The sequence below is a fragment of the Corticium candelabrum genome, chromosome 1 (genome assembly GCF_963422355.1).
Source record: "Corticium candelabrum chromosome 1, ooCorCand1.1, whole genome shotgun sequence".
In the NCBI taxonomy this organism is placed as follows: Eukaryota; Metazoa; Porifera; class Homoscleromorpha; order Homosclerophorida; family Plakinidae; genus Corticium; species Corticium candelabrum.
In genome coordinates this window covers 6,597,523-6,616,013 of record NC_085085.1, presented here as the reverse complement: position 1 = coordinate 6,616,013, position 18,491 = coordinate 6,597,523, and the positions used below count along the sequence as shown (strand labels likewise).

Sequence of the window (18,491 nt, the reverse complement as noted above, 5' to 3'; positions counted from 1 at the left end):
TGGGCAAGAAATTCACACACAGTTGCCTCTCTCGACTAAGGAATATAAATGAGTACCTGGTATTTGACTGGGGCCCTAAGCGGCCATCGTCTGTAATGTGACATCAGCCACTGGGTCCAGATGACACTTTGGGTGTTCACATCACAGTTGGCTTCACAAGCTGGTGCTCCTGTGAGTACCTGGCCTGGCTCCAGAAGATTGCTAGCACAGGCGCCGAGTTCTCCTGAGTAGCACACAGGAGCCCAGCTGTTAGTTGGGAGGCATAACCAGTAATTGACATCTCCTAACGTTTAGGTGTGTGTGTGTGTGTGTGTGTGTGTGTGTGTGTGTGTGTGTGTGTGTGTGTGTGTGGTGTGTGCTAGAGTGTGCGCGTTGTTTGTTTGAGAAATATCAGTTTTGTAGTTATAATTTCATGTATATAGTAAAGAAAGGAATAATTGACCATTACATCACATTGCTAAGATTTTATTTTGATAGCTAAGTGAGAATTGACAAGCAATACGTATGTACTGGTTGCTGTCAATGCAATTTATGGTCCAAACCTTACAACTAATCAAACATGGCTTCCAATGCATGGAAGCTTTCGAATATGCAGTGGTCATTTGGGTAATATCTTCATGTTGCATGCTTTTTGTAATGTACAAGAACAATCTAGCGCGTAGTATAGAAATTACAGTGGTAGTACACTGTAGACGTTGCATTTCACAACCAATAACTGTGGCCTTAGTATGTGCATTGCTGAGTAGTGCTCTTGCTGGACCCCTGGTTGTGCTGTCATACCTAGAATCTTTCTAGTTTTTGTTGTAGTTATTGGCCATGGGCAAAGCGTTATGGTCCTTTACTAGCCTTGGCAGTAGCAATGACACTGAATGAAGGCAAACTAGCATTTGTTGTGTGCATTGAATTTGTGAAACGTGGTGCTTCACTCATGAGCTGTCTGAAAGGCTCACCAGACATCACTCTCCTAGGATATCATAACGTGACAGGGACAGTATCATAAATTATGTCAAGTGTGATATAGTTGAACTGTTGACCGACTTGTCAAAAATTTAGAATTTGAATCACAGAAATGGCAGGAAAGAGTCACATATGATATCAGCACTGTAGTTTGAAACTAACATTGGAAGCTAGTACGTTTGTTGTGATGTGAAACTGGAGTGCTTGAACTAACTATACAACTGCCGCAGTTACATTGCTGTGCAGCAGTTCAATAACTGGTTATACTAATTTAAACCTGTAAACATGTTATCTCACACTTTCATACCTATTACTTATGTTAAAATTTTCTAGCTCGTTTCTTGGGAGGAAGGACAGTTACTGATTTTGTGTCTTTTGATCGAGTCCTACTGCTTATAGTATCTGCCCTTTCAGAGGATTGTTCTAATGTAACAGACCTGCTTGACCTCCTACGTTTCAAGGGTGGCTTATCATGATGTTCTAGACTACCCTCTTTACTCTCTGGCTCATCAGTGGGTTTGGCTTTTGTGTTTTCTTCTGGAGTGCCATCCGAACTTTTGTCCACTGATTGAACTTTGTCATCGATTACGTCAGCTAGATAATTTACTGGCTGGTTTGCCATTTCAAGTTGTCTTGTTGATTCGTTCAAGGGTTTGTGGTCATTGGTGTCATGGCAAAAAGTCTCTTCTGCAGTACATTGTGCATCTTTCATCTCTGCCTGACACACTTCAGGTTCGCCGCCATCTTGTAACATTTGTGTAGCTGCCTCTCTTTTATGTGATTCTTCTTTATGAGTGCTCGCATTGCTAACAGATTCAATGATTTCTTCAGTTGGTTTAGGACTGATTTTTGGACCTGCCTCTGAACCAGCTGTCTCTTCAGATGCTACGGGTATTGGCTTTTCGGCATTTTCACTGTCTGGTCTAGCTGGTTGAGACTGTGCAGCAACATCACTCACACCAACTTTTTCCCTCACTTCCTCAACACCATCTTCACTGCTACATACTTGCTCTTTTTCTTTTAATGTTTCTTTCTGATTATTGTGTTCTTTCTGATTGTTGTTTTCTTTGTTTGTTTTACTTGGAAAGAATTGTTCAACAATTGGTTTTGTAAGTGGCAACAAAGAAGTATCACAATTTTCCCTCACAGCTTGGATGACAATGTTGTCCACACGATCCAAGAGTTTGGATCTAAAACAAACACATCACTATGTCATCAACATGATTGTTGTTAGCTATTGGCTATTACATGTGAAGTTGTGCTTTCAGAAGTTCCCTCAATTTTTTCTTTTCAATAGGACACGGCCAAGGCTGGTCTTTCAGAAAATCCTCCACAAACTGGCCTACTTTGTCCTTAAGATGACGGTATTGAGACTATGCACAAGAACAAAAGCAATACACACAATGCTCCAATGTGCGCATTTGATTTTAATTAATTAATTTTAATCATTAAATATTACGCCCTTGATTATACGCCTATGTAGATATGTACAACTGCATGCACGACAGACATATATCGACATACATAAAATACGAACAGACACAGACTGACGCAAAACAGATAGCCCGAGCTAGTTCACACGGTCTACATTCAGACCAAACTCTACTTCAACTTTCGTAAACTGCTTACGCTGTCTTCAATAAATGAAACACATTCTTTCCTGAACTGATCGAAAACGCCTTCGGCCTTCACTTTGGCAACGATCTTGTCAACTAGAGAGTCACTAGATGACATTATCCGGGAGCTTTTAGCGCAACTTTAGCGCATGCGGAAAGACTGGCGCGAGGTTTCTCATTTGTTTACTGTACGAACTGAGTGTATCTTGATTGAAGACCAACAGGTGGTGGGGGAAAAACATAAAATCGGTAAGACGTGTTGCAACAATACTGTCTTTCAGCTGCAGGTTTTCTACTGTGCGTCACTCCGGAAATTTCATTCTAGTAGTCTACAGTAGACTCGCAATTAACTACAATTTAAATTTGTGTATTACTGTAATTATGATAGTCTGGTGGTTAGTCATACGATGGGCGTTTTTATTAGTATTTATATGAGAAATTTTCAACAGGCGACTACCACACCTACAGTTTGTTTTTTCGTGCTGTTGCATTTATGTGTGTATTTATGTATGTATGTTTAGATGTTTGTCTGGTCTTTTATGTCTGTCTGTCTGTCAAAGTGTAGATGCATGCTTCAAGCAATGAAGTTTGTCAGGGTTGAGGTCAGTCTGACCCTAGATTTCTTGTTTGTCTTTTACTTATTGGTGTTCTGGTTTATTTGCACTGCCTACTTTAAAGGAAATGATTAAACATTGTTTTAATTTTTTGTCAAGTGATGTGATGGCAAGGTGTTCGTTGAGCATGGAAGACATAGCTCTATGCAGCTCTGCATTTGAGGACTTTATTCAAGAATCACATTGTGGAGATGTGGTTAACATTCTTTTTGAAGAGGACAAGAACCAACACTATAGTCTCACTGTAGATGCAACAAACTTACTTGATGTAAATATGCATGTAGCCCTCAAGCTCCTAAGCCACACTGAAAGCCTTTTGCCACCATTCAATCAAGCAGTTCAAAAAGTCATGAATTCAATATACAAGACTCACCCAGATCATGACCTGATGATACAGAAGTCAAATGTTCACACACGAATCTCTAATCTCCCAGATTGTCCTGAGTACAGTCGAGTCACCGTTCCTCGATCTGCAGACGTTGGATATTTCTTAAGTATAACTGGAACTGTCATTCGGACGTCGTCTGTCAAAATACTTGAATATGAGCGAGACTTTGTCTGTGGAAAATGTCACAAAGTGTTTCAAGTTCAAGCAACCTTTGAACAGGCATACACCATTCCCAAGCCAAGCCATTGTCCTGATACAACTTGTAATTCATTGAAGGTTGGTGCCTTGCCGGAGTCTACCTCTCCACGGTGCCGGGACTACCAGGAAATAAAGCTTCAAGAGCAAGTACAGCGCTTGTCAATGGGTACGATTCCTCGTGCTATGTGGGTTGTGTTGGAAGATGATCTGGTTGATAGCTGTAAGGCTGGAGATGAAGTGACATTAACGGGTGTTGTTTGCAGACGGTGGCAGACACTGGGAATGGACACACGGTGTGACATTGATATAGCATTGAGAGCCAATCATGTTACAGTGCACAACGAGCAGAGATCATCTGTGTTTGTCACCAGTAACTTGAAACGAGAATTTGATGAATTCTGGGACAAATACAAAACCTGTCCACTCACCGCCAGAAATCTGATTGTTGCATCATTTTGTCCTCAAGTGTTTGGTCTTTATATTGTAAAATTAGCTGTTACACTCGTTCTCATAGGAGGTGTTCAAAGAAGCGACAGCTCGGGCACCAAGACTCGCGGTGAATCTCATCTATTGTTGATCGGGGATCCTGGAACAGGAAAGTCTCAATTTTTGAAGTATGCATCTAAGCTAATGCCTCGGTCCGTTCTAACAACCGGCATTGGTACAACTGGTGCCGGTCTCACTGTTACTGCAGTTAAAGATTCAGGAGAATGGCAGTTGGAAGCTGGTGCTCTAGTTCTGGCCGATGGAGGCATCTGTTGTATAGATGAGTTCAATAGCATTCAAGAACGCGACAGGGCAAGCATTCATGAGGCAATGGAACAGCAGACCATCAGCGTGGCCAAAGCTGGTCTCGTTTGCAAACTGAACAGTCGTTGCACAGTTGTGGCGGCTACTAATCCCAAGGGAAAGTATGATCCAAACGAGAGCGTGTCTGTAAATATTGCTCTTGCTAGTCCACTTCTTAGTAGGTTTGATTTGGTGCTGGTTTTGTTGGATGCTAAAAACAATGAATGGGACCAAGTGGTCTCCGACTACATCTTGGCTGGTAAATCTTCGCTTGAAATGGCTCAGAGTGAGGCAGGTAGTGACCCTAGTCAGCCTTCTCTTTGGTCAATGGAGCAGCTGCAATTGTATCTTTGCTATGTGAAAAGTATCAAACCCGTGATGACACCGGAAGCAAACAGAGTTCTTTCTCGGTATTATCAGAAGCAACGACAGGCAGACATTCGTAATGCAGCACGAACAACAATCCGACTTCTAGAGAGCATGGTTCGACTGAGCCAAGCACATGCACGTTTGATGTTTCGTTCGAGTGTGACAATACAAGATGCACTCTTCAGCGTCACAGTAATGGAGAGCTCCATGCAAGGCGCTGCTCTGCTAGGAGGAGTCAATGCACTGCATACCAAATTTCCTGATAATCCAGAGGAGGAGTATAAGCGACAGGCTATGCTCATTCTGTCGCAGTTGGCACTTCATGATTTGGTTGATGCTGCGATGAATTGTTGTTCACAGAATTTTGAAGCTTGTCACGTGACTCAACCATCATCTTGCATTAATGACAAGATGGCACAATCTTCCAACACTCATTTACATGTCTCTAATAGCGACATTCCAGGAGAGCCTATTGGTGTGTCCCAGTCTCCAGTCGCTCAAGTTGTGTCTGCTGAAGTGGAAGCAGTAGACGTGCGCTATGACATCCAATCGAGTCAGAAACAGTTACATAGACATAAACAACCTGCTGTGCAGAGCACACTGTCTGACTGTAGGTTGCATATGCCACATACTTCTGGTTCCGTGCATCGTCCCCAGGAAGAGATTCTTTGCACAGAAATTGGTGCACATACAACAAGAACTGCAGCGAAGAAAGATTTCTCTGCTGTGTTTATTACAGATGACTTGGAATCAGATGACGATACTAATTCTGACTGGTTGTTGGAACCACCAAGTAAAGTGGTGCATCTGTAGTAAGTAGTCGGGACAACATGATACAGTTTTTCTGTTACAGTATCCTGTTTTAATAGTTTATGGTGTATCAGGTTATTTGTATACTGCAGGCAAACTACCTGTCTGCAGCAATGACTTGTTCTCACCAAGTTTATATCATTATGTACACTCATTGATACTACAGAAGTGGTCGTTTCTATGTACTGAACAATTGAATAAGGACTACTGACAACACAACTGGAGTGTGTGTGTGTGTGTGTGTGTGTGTGTGTGTGTGTGTGTGTGTGTGTGTGTGTGTGTGTGTGTGTAAACATCCCCTAACTGAGAAAGTCCATCAGTTACTAGAGTCCCGGTGGGACTTCGGGTGCCCACACCATAGTTGTCGTCACAGTCAGGACTCCTGTGAGTAGTCTCACATAACCAGACTCTTTCCTGTCGTGTCATACTTCCGGGTGAGTACCTGGCCAGGCTGCAGGAGAGATTGCTTAGTGCGGCCCATATAGCTCCTGCGTAGTGCACAGCAGCCCAGCCATCTGGTTGGGGGCGTGAGCGTCTAACAGCTCTTTATCCATTTGCCATGTGCCATTTTCATCCATTTGTGTGGAAACATATAGTTGCATGGCTCTTCAGGCTGAAACTCTGTCTCGGATACATCTCCTATGATATGTAATGCACTATATCAATTCATGTAGTCTCCAGATGGCATAAAGTAAAATTCAGATAATCAAGCACAAGCGCTACCTGTGAAGACCCTGTTATACACGCAGAATGCAGCATTTAGTAAATTAGAGTGGCATGAAACTTCAGAAAACAATTGTAACTCTCTAGGAGCTATTTCTCTTCACTGAAATTGCCTTCAAAGTCTTCAGAAGTCCGTAGGCCAACGTTTCCATCTACTAGATATATCACCATTTATGGGATAGAAACGACAATTTACTAAAATTCTAGTAGTCTACTTAGCTCTAACAATTTAGGTGTGGCTGTCTTTAATTAAATTTACTTAAGTGACATAGTGAAGTTCAGAGCCGTATATATAAAATGTTCTGTCACAGTGTCTACAGCGTCCCCTTGCACGTGATTGGCTGCAACTGCATAGCCTCCATGCATGATTCCATGGAGGACGCGTCGACGATTTTGAATCGGTGCTACACGGGTCTGGGAGGCCGAGGCTAGCAACTGCATCAGAGCCGTATATACGGCTCTGAACTGCATGCGTTCCCGCGGTGCGGTCCTAAAACTTTGGGCCTACCGCAGTACATCAATCGCTTTTACCATTTAAATAAAAGAAAGGCCTTCGCAATAGGAAGAGTGACCAAGCACGGATCTAAGGAGTCAACTGATCACGTGCCCATGTAAGATGCCACAGACTTAGCCTCGAACTTCCAGACCAGAGAGCGCGCGAAGCGCGCGAACTCTAGTCTGGACCAAGTCGATACTAAAATGATTTCGGAAATAGCCTTCTAAGCCAATTAGCTTCTACAACCCGAATCTCGGTTGTAAATTCTGATTGGCTTAGCAATAATTGGTTATGCTAAGTGCACTAGCACTGATTGCGCGCGTGTGAAATCCTCGTTGGCGGCTAAGTGCACTCCAGAACAATTACTAAACTCTGCATGCCAGAACAATGATTACACTCTGCACACACTCATCTTAGTTTTAGTTTCAGCTTCATTTCTTCGATATTTTCAAGCTTGCAGTGACAGGTGACATGCACAGCAGCGTCGCCAGACCATCACCTTTGACAACTGGTCGAGCGGTAGTCTCGCTAGTCGAGCGGTTAGACTAGCTAGCGGTCTGCCGAAGAATGAAAGAGTCCTCGTTTCATGCCGTCTACCAAGATATCGCCGCAAACACTGCAGACGTCTCTTCTTTATTCGTGAGATCTCATGGCATTTACAAATGATATGTTGATCTAGGTAAAACGATCCTACGCTGTTAGACACCATTTAACATCGTTATTGATAAATACTTCCGAAATCATTTTAGTATCGACTTGGTCCAGACTAGAGTTTGCGTGCTTGTGCGCTCTCTGGTCTGGAAATTCGAGGCTACCACAGACTGTACATGTGCGCGAGCTACTAAAATAGCTCAGACCTGCGTGCGCAGGCAATGGGCACATCGAATCAGTATGTCGGCTGTGCATCAACCTGATTTGTCTGGCGCTTCCTTTAGCCTTATCCAGGGTATGTCTCTTATACGTACACTCGATCTGGCGTTAACGTTTACATACGGCAGATATGGAAGTCGACTACGAAAGTTTGCCGACAGAGAACGTGGCGGTACATATGGTGGCTGGCGCTGCTGCTGGTATAATGGAACACTGCGTGATGTATCCGGTCGATATTGTGAAGGTATGCCTCATGCTAGAGTAGGATGATTATTCTCGGCGTATCGCTCGTGACTTGGAAAGTCTAAAATGTGGGATGGCATTTTACCGACATGGGTGTTTGCCCCACCTACACCGCCCTGCGGAATGGATGTCGGATGTCCTCTGATCGATCTGATTATTTGGGTAAAAAGTTCTGAGCTGGAAATAATTGGTTGAAGTCACGTAGTTTGTTTTTAGTTAGTCAATCTGAATTAATTTAACAAAGGGTTTTTGAGCACATTTAGGAAGGTTAACTATATAAACTTTGCCAGACAGTGGGTTTTAGACTTGATGCGTTTCTGATTATGTTGAGTCATATTCAATAAAGGATGTCTCCCTTCAAGATTTGTTTAAGGTGTTACTAAAGTGTTAACATTGTGAAGCTTGAACACCTTGATTATAAGCATGGTATGAGCAATGTGAAGCTTGTACACCTTGATTATAAGCATGGTATGAGCACTGTGCTACAGCATGACTAGAAGGTACAGTTTTGAATGCTGATCACAAGGAAATAGCAATGTTAAAGTTCTGATCAGGTTTTACTGCTGTCTGAGTTTGTTTATCTCTCCACACCTGTGCAAAGGGTAACGCGAGTAGTTGTCTGTCTGTCTGTCTGTTTGTCTGTCAAATCTTCATATATATTTTTACGTCAAAGCTAATACAGGTGAAACTAAAGTAACAGGTAAGGAACAATAAGAGTCACATCTACAACTACAGATTACACAAATACATGACAAGTAGAATTAGAAAGCTCTCCTATGGAGCCTACAAACCAAAACTTAGTTTACTGAATTGAAAATTGAACAATATCTTGTCTGTCTGACACTGTATCTATGTATGTCTGTATGTCTGTCTGTTTGTGTCTGTCTGTCTATCCGTGTGTCTGTCTTTCTCACTGCAAAAATCACCAGATTACTGCAAGTTGTAAACATTAGTGAATTGTCAAAAAGGAGAAAAATTGGCTTTTCTTTGCTTAAAGGACCACATGGCTGACAATCTCCTAAATTGTAGATTATTTTTTGTTGTGTCCATGCAGCAATTGTCAGATCTTGAAAATTTGGTGTAACTGCAAGTTAACTGTAGACATCAATAAACTGTCATAAAAAGGAGAAAACTGGCAGTTTTATATGCTTAAAAGTGCGTGACATTGCTCTTAAGCTCTACAGATTACATGTGTACTGTTGACTGCTGGCACTATTATGCGCGTGCGCGCGCGCGCGCGCACACACACACACACACACACACACACACACACACACACATGTCCACACCACTGTACACATGCCTTTGCAAATGGATTGACTGTTATGGATTTGACAATGGCAATGCATGCAGGATATGTGCTTTAGAGAGCTGCAGTCTTTGAGATTATAAATACCACTTTCTTTGTACTGGCTTAACAGTATTCAGTATTGAATTCACTTGTCTGGTAGAACTGTTGTGACTTTCACACTTTCTGCTTAACGTTTTTTGCCATCTTGAAGTCAAGAAGAAGAGGTACATTTTAGATAGACCAGTCACTGTACTTGTTGAAGAAGTTTTCTAATTCTAAAACTGAAAATAATCGGACGCCTAAAGAAATTGACACCTACAGAAAAGTACATGTAAGAAAACAGGTGACCTCTGTTCATCAAGTGACTTTGCTGGAGCTGAGCAAATACAGTCGGAGTGAAATGAGTAGTTGCTTTTGATAAGTAGTGAACATTCATTACTATTCACGAAGACCACTTCTTGCTGCTACATCCTATGCAGACATAGACTTTTTATGCAAAGTTTAATTTTAAGCAAAGCTAATGTTTATGTGAATGACTGATAAAACTTTATTTAGATGATTGCATTTTTAGATCAGTAAGGCTGGGTTCACAATATGTTCCGCTCACCTCTACGACATGGTGCGGGAAACTGCTGATTGCGGCGTTCTACCAAGTGAATGTGTTGCTGTGCCACAGTCTCTATTCACAAATCATATTTTGGCTGCGGTGTCTGTTGTCCTGTCTGGCCCTTGAGGCATAATAATTACCTGTATAAAGAGGTCCTAATTACGCTTGTGTTTTTGAATTTAACTTTGTTGCTACTTCTTCACTGCTGAAAAATGTGCAACAAATGTTACTAGGTATGCCCTATATTTTGGAGAAGGTAGGGAGCAGAACAATTGTGTCCGTGAATTGTGTCTTTACGACGCAGAGCCACTTTTACAGAGTACCATTTTAGAGCTATTACACTGCACTTGTTGCAATACAATACTTCAAGCAAAGAAAATCTTGGATAAGTGTACGTGACTACCTGATGTCATTCTAGGCTATGATTGGTCAAACTTCAGTGAGCAGTTTGCTGCAGAGATAGAACAGTTTTCTATCCTCTACAGCATGCTGTTTTTGCCATGCGGCAATTGGTTCACAATTTGCCGTTGTCGTTCATTTTCGATGAGCAGTGTGGCGCTTGTTGCAGCTCAGCTGGGCACATATTGTGAACCAGGCTTTCGTGCTTGTTTGGATGGAATGATTTACTGTAATCTTGGAAAGTTTAGCAGGTAGTCAATTTTGTATGCAATCAATTTTTATAAATTCACATTGATTGCATTTTATATGGAACATAAGTTATGTCTTGCAATGTGTTGTCAGGGCTGCTAGTTAGCCGTAAGCTTTTGTCACTCTCAGAACAAAGGTTGACATTTCTACCAACAGAGTGCGTGCATTGTTTGTTGCTTTAGTGTTACTTCAACATTTTTTGTTATTAAGTTTTGTAAAATTTTCTTATTTATGAAATTACTAAATTTTCAGGATTACAGTATGTGCCATTGTGGGACCTTTACTACTTTCCAAGTACTTTCAAGGTGTTGCAAACATTGAGTAGTTTGTATTGTATTTTAGACACGCATGCAAAGCCTCAGGCCCAAGGCGATGTACACTGGTGGTATTTTCAGTGCTATCCGGTCAATGGTTCAATCAGAAGGCTTGCTAATTCCTTTTCGTGGAATGAATGTGGTGGCTGCTGGAGCTGGTCCAGCACATGCTTTATATTTTTCAAGCTATGAATTTAGCAAACGAATGTTGAGCAATCAGAAGGCTGAATATCATCATGTTGCTCATGGAATTGCTGGCCTCATAGCAACGCTTATCCATGATGGTTTTATGACACCCATTGACGGTAATTTAATGCACAACGCATGCAGGCAGACAGGTTCATCAATCCACTTTTTGACAAAGCTATTATTCATGCAAGGCTTAGAAGTATGAATCCAGTGAACAGGTTTGGTCATATAGAAAGACAGGCAGGCAAACAAACAGAAAGACAGACAGGCAGACAGACAGGCAGTAAGGCAAGACAGGCTTTGATGAGGCTGGGTGGCCTATGCTGTTTGGAAGCTGGACTCTACTTGTGAAGTGTGGTAAAACCATGGATGACAAAGTATACCACCTACGCATTTGTAAGCATGGAGGTGGTCCAGTATGGCAACAGTGTGTTAGTGGCTGGCATGAATGCTTACATGCATCTGGGTTACATCACGGACTTGGATCGAGGTTATAGATACACTTCTAATGAAGGTCGACCTGACATCGTTGTATACGATTCTACTTCTGGTTCAAGTGTCAACTTGGATGTGGCTCTAGACCATCCTTGGAGCTCTGAAGGTCTATCCAGATCAGTTGATGAAGGAGTTGCATCATCAAAGAGAGAGGAGAAGAAACAAAAGAATGACAAGATGGCTGTGCCTTGTGGTAGCCATTCCTCTTGTGTCCTTGGTCATCGAGCACTACGGAAGATGGGGTTTGGATGCTGAAAGGTACCTGAACACTATCGCAGCAGCTGCTCCAGGATGCTCAGGTGTATGTGCAAGATCTGATTTCATGCCTTACTGGCCAAGACGTTTCTCAATCATTTAGCAGAAGGCCAATAGTCAAGTCATTATGGGACCAATAGTCAAGTCATTATGGGAAAAGTTAAAAGTCTGACAGGCAGTTCTGTTTTAGAGTGAGTAGCTTGTAGTCATAGTGGTAGTTAATAGTTCATTAGGTTTAATTGTTTTCTATTGTCTTGTGTTATAGCATGGCATTGTAGTAGTTGGGACACATTTGAGTTATTTATATGAGATTTATTGAATATACCAGACAGACAGACAGACAGACAGACAGACAGACAATGTCATTCATCAATTATCTGTGAGCATAACAAATGTTAGATGTTAATTATTGGAACTGATGTAGATCAATAAATTTAGTGAGTGAATGGCTTAAAACCGAATTTTGATTGCTATGTATCGTGTTTGCAAAATTTCTTTGTTTTAGTTATCAAGCAACGGTTGCAAGTGTATGGAAGTCCGTACAAAGGTGCCATTGATTGCGCAGTGCACATTCTTCGTACTGAGGGCATCATTGCCTTTTACCGAAGCTACACCACTCAACTGACCATGAATATTCCTTTCCAGTGCACCAACTTTATTGTATATGAAGCTTGTCGACACAAACTTAACCCGAGGGGTCACTATGAGCCTCGAACTCACATGATTGCCGGTGCTGCAGCTGGTATTACAGCGTCTGCAGTGACAACACCACTAGATGTAGCCAAGACATTGCTCAATACACAAGAAACAACGGTTCGTCCAGAGAGACACTATATCCGGGGAATGCTTAATGCATTGAAGGTTATCTACATCGAGAGTGGTGTTCTCGGTTTTTGTAAAGGGATGTGGCCCAGGATTGTTTACCAGATGCCTGCAACTGCTATTTGTTGGTCGGTTTATGAGCTTTTCAAACATCTTCTCAGGTTGGACACGGAATACAAGCAGACATATCGTGCATAACAGTGTGAGACGTAGTGTTTATGAGCAAATTATAAATTATATTGTTGATGGCGTGATCAGTGGCAGCAGCACTATTACGCTACTTGTTGGTACTGTTTGCCTTTGTTCTCGTTGGTCAGTATTGTGAGTAGTTACCATATTTGGTGATAAGAAATGAACTATGTTTTCTGCCTTAATGGTTTTCGTTCTTGTCCGTTCTTTAGGTAGTCCTTCCCACGTCAAGAATGAAATATCTTTTTCTTCTTGAAGTGGGAGGGGACTACTTGTCAGTAAGTGTCGTGTGGGATGGGGGCGACGATTGGGAAGTGGGTAGGTACAAATGTTATTTTTGTCAGACAAGAGGCAGAGTAGAAAGATGTTAGCATGAAACCTGTAGCCACAGGATGTGTAGGATTCTTGTTCAAGTTCTGTCACTTTGCTGTGATCCAACAAAACTGAGGAGAATACATATCTCTACAGTGTGCACATGAGGGACTTGAATGTTAGTGTAACTTGAAAAATGTCTTGCCTCGCAAAGGTCAATAAAATGTTAGATATTTTGCTGTGCCATAGAGGACCGGGTCTCAGAGATTCGACGGTGCTGTGAAATGCAGGTGTTACAAAATTGGAAATTGGGAGGACATTGTCCTTCGGACGTGGCCTGGAAAAGGATTATGGTTGTGTAGTTTCTTGTGTTAGGTTATGGAAGTCAGATGTGGGACTTGGAAAGAGCTTCAATTGTTAGAACGGTAAATAACTCATTCAGAAATGGAATGCGATGTGGCGTAGGGATGAAAGACAGAGAATCAGTAACGAATAGAATGGAAAGTTGGTTGCGGAGCTAGGAGAACATGAAGAACATCAAGTACAGTTTAAGATGAGAGCATTGCATTCTGTATTAGAGATAGTAAAGTTATAACATGGATAGTGAACAGAGAACATAGGAGTAGAGAAAATAGTAATCTTTTTCAGATCTGATCTTGATTTGATCTACTTGAAATCACCAGCTTCAATGTAGATAAATAAATTTCATCACTCTATGTCAGCACAATCAGGCAAATGCTGTAGCTTACTGTTATTGTAATAAAAATGACATGCACTGGAACTGTTTCTCTGACAAGTCTCAAAATATTATGTTAATTAAATGTACTAAATTTTATTAAAATGTTTATAAAATATTAAAAATATTCTTCTGCCACTACTGTAGCAGCTACTAGCTTCTGTATGCGGGGATCCAGATAAAAGCTTTGTAGGACCGGCATAACGAATACATGATACATACATATGTGACACTAGAAGCTTCTGATGTTTGACACTGACTGCTGCTGTCGTCCTGTCGACTACATGTTGTTGTTGTTGTTGCATGTTTATCTGTGCGCATGCTCTGTGTACCCACGGATGGCTACAAGGGTGTGTCCAGTCATGGATTTTTGACTTTTGAAAATCAAATAAAACATAAATTGAATGAACATACTCTGAAAGGCAAACTAAGCAGACCTAAGAATTATAACACAAAATACTTCTCACAAATTAATTAATATGAATTAATGACATGCCACATGAAGAGGATGAACAAGTTGATAAGTTGGAAAAACCAAGCCAGAATAGAACCTAAAATGCTGTAGTGACAGATGAAAACGCGAGCAACTGCAATACATGTTTCTTTATTAACGGGCGCAGAAGGGTAGTACAGTAGACTACTACAAAATTTAGTCTATACGTTCTTTTGTCTGTTTCAAACCAGCTGTAAAGAGACATCAAGTAATTGATTAATATTTGGCATCACTCACTTCTGTCAAGTACTACAATGTAACAGAACTCAAGACAACACAACAAACAAGAATTTTGTTAGTTTTATGCAATAAATTTCTACTTAGAACTCAAACGAGATCCAACATGCAAAATGCATAGTCAACAAGTCTGTGTGCAAAGTCAACAAAGAAATATAGCAACTGTCATTTGCAAATGAGCTGCTTTGGACGAGAGAGACAAAGGTAACTGACAATTTTCCCAGTGACAGTCTGTCATACTCCTGTATGTATCTGTATCTCAGCTAGTATTGTATACACCAGTCTTCCATTTGTCAAATGTCAAACCCCGGTATTCCATCTGCATGAACATTTGGTTGTGGAGGTCATCAGTACAATGGTCTGTAATTTTGACTGGATTGTTGAGTATTGCTCCACGCCATGCCTTTCCCAGTTTAGTATTACGGTCACCACGATATGCATACACACTTGTCCTTCATGATAGGCAACTGTCAATTGACCAGGAACATTATCATTGTTACCCACATTACACCAACGATCAGACAGATCAGTACATGGCCGATCAACTGAACTGAATGTACGTATGTCATCAGTTGGATTTCCAACTTGAAAATACGAGTGTTTCCAGACAAGTAAACACCGACTAGAGATCACCGAATAGTCACAATAAACCTACACAAATATTTCTTAGTCATCTAATACATGTGGCATCTACCAACATGAATACCTTTATGGGCAAGGAAGACATGACTTTCTGCAAAAACTGAAATGAGTTAATCTTGTGTTCAACCGCACAACAAGATACATATGGTTTACACAATCTAACAAAAACAATGATTTATGTGTTAGAACTTCTGTGAAGCAGCTTACATTTCAATCCACTCGTTAGAATCACAAAACAGCACAGATTTATTAGTATTGTGGTAGAACAAATAACCTGATGTGCTCATGTTGCATGCACCAGCTTCAGTACCAACAGGAACCCTGGCAACCTGAGTGCAACACAAATTTGTGATGCACTAAAGCATCAATTAAACCTGTCTTGTCTAAATAAAGAATAAAGCAAAGTAAATGTAAATTTAAATTAATCTACTTGTACAGCATAGTTTCACTGTTTAATTAAATTGTATACCATCTTGCATTCAGCAATACTATATTATTGATGATGGACTGAGTTGTCGATTTTGACAAATCTCAATTGTGGCGACCATGACAAAACAGCCCAATACGAGATCCATATATGCGACCACAGATGTTACAGATATATTGGGTGCTTTGATGACTACCTGCTTTTCTGGCTTGTCATTTGAACATTAGGGTTACACAGTGATGGTGTTCAATTGGTCAATGGAAGTTCTAGAACGCACACCAATCTCCATAATGACCTGTCAATAGCTTTTCTCAAAGCTGAGAATTAATGTTGCAAGACTTTAGGTTTGCCTTTAGACTGTCTTTGAACCATTTTGGGGATCTTCTTTCGAACGCACACCCTCCTTAATTTCTCCATAGAACATGACCTTTGGAATTCTCTCATCTTCCATACAAACTAAGTAACCCGACCAACGAAATTGTGCTGACAGCAAATTGTTTCAATACCATTCACATGGCAGACCCTAAGAACTTCCGTATTATAGGAACAAAGTATTGCATTTAATCCCAGCTATTTTGCGTAGACACATCATATGGAAACAATCCAAGCTCTCGATATGCTTTTGATACAGTGTCCACGCTTCAGAACCATATAGCAGAGCACTCAACAGAAGGTCTATAACAGGCTTGTAGCACCCAGCTGAGATGTTGAGCCAATCAGTGTCTAGCATTCGCTTAGAATAAGTGACAGATCCCGCTCTTGCTACATATTGACCGGTCAATAAACCAGTAGCCCCAGGCAGTTATACGCCCGATTTATTGACCGGTCAATATGTAGCGGAAGTGGGACAAGTCACTTATTCTAATACCTCATTCACACGAGCACAGCTCCAAACTGAGCTGAGCCTAGCCAAGCCAGCCCTTGTTCACGACGTTCTGACAAAGCGAGCCAGCCGAGTTTTAGTAGACGTGTCTCTTGGTACAGATACAGACGTCGTCATGGAACAAGCTGTCCGCGCTTACTTCTCGCTGGCACTAGAACAGTCTGCGGAAATAACGAGAAGTAGCGAGCATAGACGTCGACGTCGTCTTCATTTTGGCAGGCACTACACAACCAAACCGAACCAAACCGTGCTGGAATGGCAACTTGAGGTGGGCCAACTCAGCACGGTTCGGTTCGGTTCGGCCAGCATTCACACGACGAAGTGAAACCGAGCCAAACCGTGCCAGCACAGTTACAAATGTTTGTGTGAATGGGGTATAAGTGAATACTGGACACTGATCGGTGCAGACGAAGCTTGGGTGCTAGAAATATCATACCCAGTATAAATACATCATACCCAGTCCTCTCCTCACGCTCGTATATTCATGTGCTTGAACACATGGTGGAGTTACATGAAAAATTGTGTAGAAATGCTTAAGCTTACTAATGCTGTAGAGTACACACATTCAGTTGTTTTGCAGAAAATTTGATTGGTCACTAGACAGCTCCTACCAGGTTGCAGCAAAGCAAACAGAAAACATCCGTGAGTTGAAAGTAATCAAGTAGCCATTTCTTAATCATGAAGTCAACAAGTATGCAATCAACATCATGTCTTCTTACATGACCAACTTCTCCTGTTACTCCTTTTTCACCTTTTTGTCCTCTGTCACCTCGTTGGCCATCTAATCCAACAAGACCTTGCAATCCAATGCTGCCTTTTTCTCGTTTGGTCCAGCCTTGCCTTCACTCCAAACACACCCTAACACAATAATAGTTAATGTTTTATATGTGAGTTTGTCTGAATACACTATAAGTTAAAAATTTATAGAATTGTCATCTCACCTCACTTGGCAATCCAATTGACCCCTTTTTTCGTGGTAGGCCAACGTGACCAAGAAGACCTTGTTACCATCATACATTTGATAAATCTTTCTACAGCAATAATTCTGTTGTTCCACATTGAAATGACAGAATTTGCACACAAACATCCTTTATTTAAACCTTTCATATCCAGACACTTCCCGCTACCAAACACCTAATCTAATGATATCAATGTCTTCAGGTTCTCAGAAATGAAACTGTTTCGTGCTAACTCTAGAAAAAAAGTTCAAATTTTAAAAAAATGAAAAGAATATTCACTGAGATTTGTTGTGGACCAATTTGGAGTTGCCAAGTCAATGATTAGCGACATATGTGAAGACCAAAGAAAATTAGACAACAGGTTGCTTTTTACAACCTTAAAAACTGGGAAACACACGGTATCAAAACAAACAGTTCCTCCGAGATATGGACACATCCCACTTATGGCAAGGTTGGCTCCCAATATGTCCAGATAAGGAGGTTTAGAGTACTTTACAGACTTTATTAATTTATACTGTATTACCTCAAATAGTAACCCTAACCCGTGTTCGATTAGTAGCCCTGCTGGAATAGTAACCTGTGGATCTGATCAGTCTAAAAATAGTAACCCATGCTTGATTAGTGACCCATTCCTTGGATGCAAAACGGTCCATGCTATGAGGGTAGACAGATTTTTTACCAAAAGGTAACACAAAACACTGAGGGAACACACGCAAGTCCAGCACAAGAGACACAGCCAGAAGAAGATAAAGCAATGATCACAACAATGAGGACATTATAGTTTTTTATGACGAGGACACTGTGTAAACTACCGGTATCTAGAAATAGGGATTACAGTAACTTGACAGTGTTGCATGCGTCAAGAGTACATGTGTTCGTCTAACACTTGCATAGCTCTTTACTTCAACTTGAACCATGA

The 18,491-nt window shown here is 41.2% G+C and overlaps 4 protein-coding genes across 5 annotated transcripts; 2 read left to right on the top strand and 2 right to left on the bottom strand.

Moving 5' to 3' along the window:
- Positions 1–1,079: 1,079 nt before the first annotated feature.
- On the bottom strand, positions 1,080–2,691 carry LOC134191371 (biorientation of chromosomes in cell division protein 1-like 1). Its single transcript, XM_062659984.1, has 3 exons — positions 2,587–2,691; positions 2,206–2,330; positions 1,080–2,147 (listed from the first exon to the last, which is right to left on the bottom strand). The coding sequence occupies exons 1-3, from the start codon at positions 2,689–2,691 to the stop codon at positions 1,277–1,279; spliced, it is 1,101 nt and encodes a 366-aa protein (XP_062515968.1). The 3' UTR covers positions 1,080–1,276.
- A 47-nt stretch (positions 2,692–2,738) lies between these two features.
- LOC134181041 (DNA helicase MCM9-like) lies at positions 2,739–5,938 on the top strand. The gene is made up of 2 exons (XM_062648241.1): positions 2,739–2,822; positions 3,287–5,938. The coding sequence occupies exon 2, from the start codon at positions 3,294–3,296 to the stop codon at positions 5,742–5,744; it is 2,451 nt and encodes an 816-aa protein (XP_062504225.1). The 5' UTR covers positions 2,739–2,822; positions 3,287–3,293; the 3' UTR covers positions 5,745–5,938.
- A 1,884-nt stretch (positions 5,939–7,822) lies between these two features.
- Positions 7,823–13,911, top strand: LOC134180154 (mitoferrin-1-like). Of its 2 annotated transcripts, XR_009969943.1 has the most exons (5): positions 7,823–7,906; positions 7,959–8,074; positions 10,962–11,238; positions 12,378–13,373; positions 13,445–13,911. XR_009969943.1 is itself a non-coding variant. In XM_062647254.1 (4 exons), the coding sequence occupies exons 1-4, from the start codon at positions 7,852–7,854 to the stop codon at positions 12,890–12,892; spliced, it is 963 nt and encodes a 320-aa protein (XP_062503238.1). In that variant the 5' UTR covers positions 7,823–7,851; the 3' UTR covers positions 12,893–13,911. The 2 variants fall into 2 exon arrangements, 1 of the variants encoding a protein (XP_062503238.1); XM_062647254.1 differs by having other exon boundaries at positions 12,378–13,911.
- Positions 13,912–14,799: 888 nt separating this feature from the next.
- On the bottom strand, positions 14,800–17,687 carry LOC134196108 (uncharacterized). The gene is made up of 5 exons (XM_062665190.1): positions 17,555–17,687; positions 17,333–17,471; positions 15,511–15,632; positions 15,368–15,461; positions 14,800–15,312 (listed from the first exon to the last, which is right to left on the bottom strand). Exons 3-5 carry the CDS (start codon positions 15,588–15,590, stop codon positions 14,962–14,964), a joined length of 525 nt encoding a protein of 174 aa, XP_062521174.1. The 5' UTR covers positions 15,591–15,632; positions 17,333–17,471; positions 17,555–17,687; the 3' UTR covers positions 14,800–14,961.
- Between the last annotated feature and the right edge of the window lie 804 nt (positions 17,688–18,491).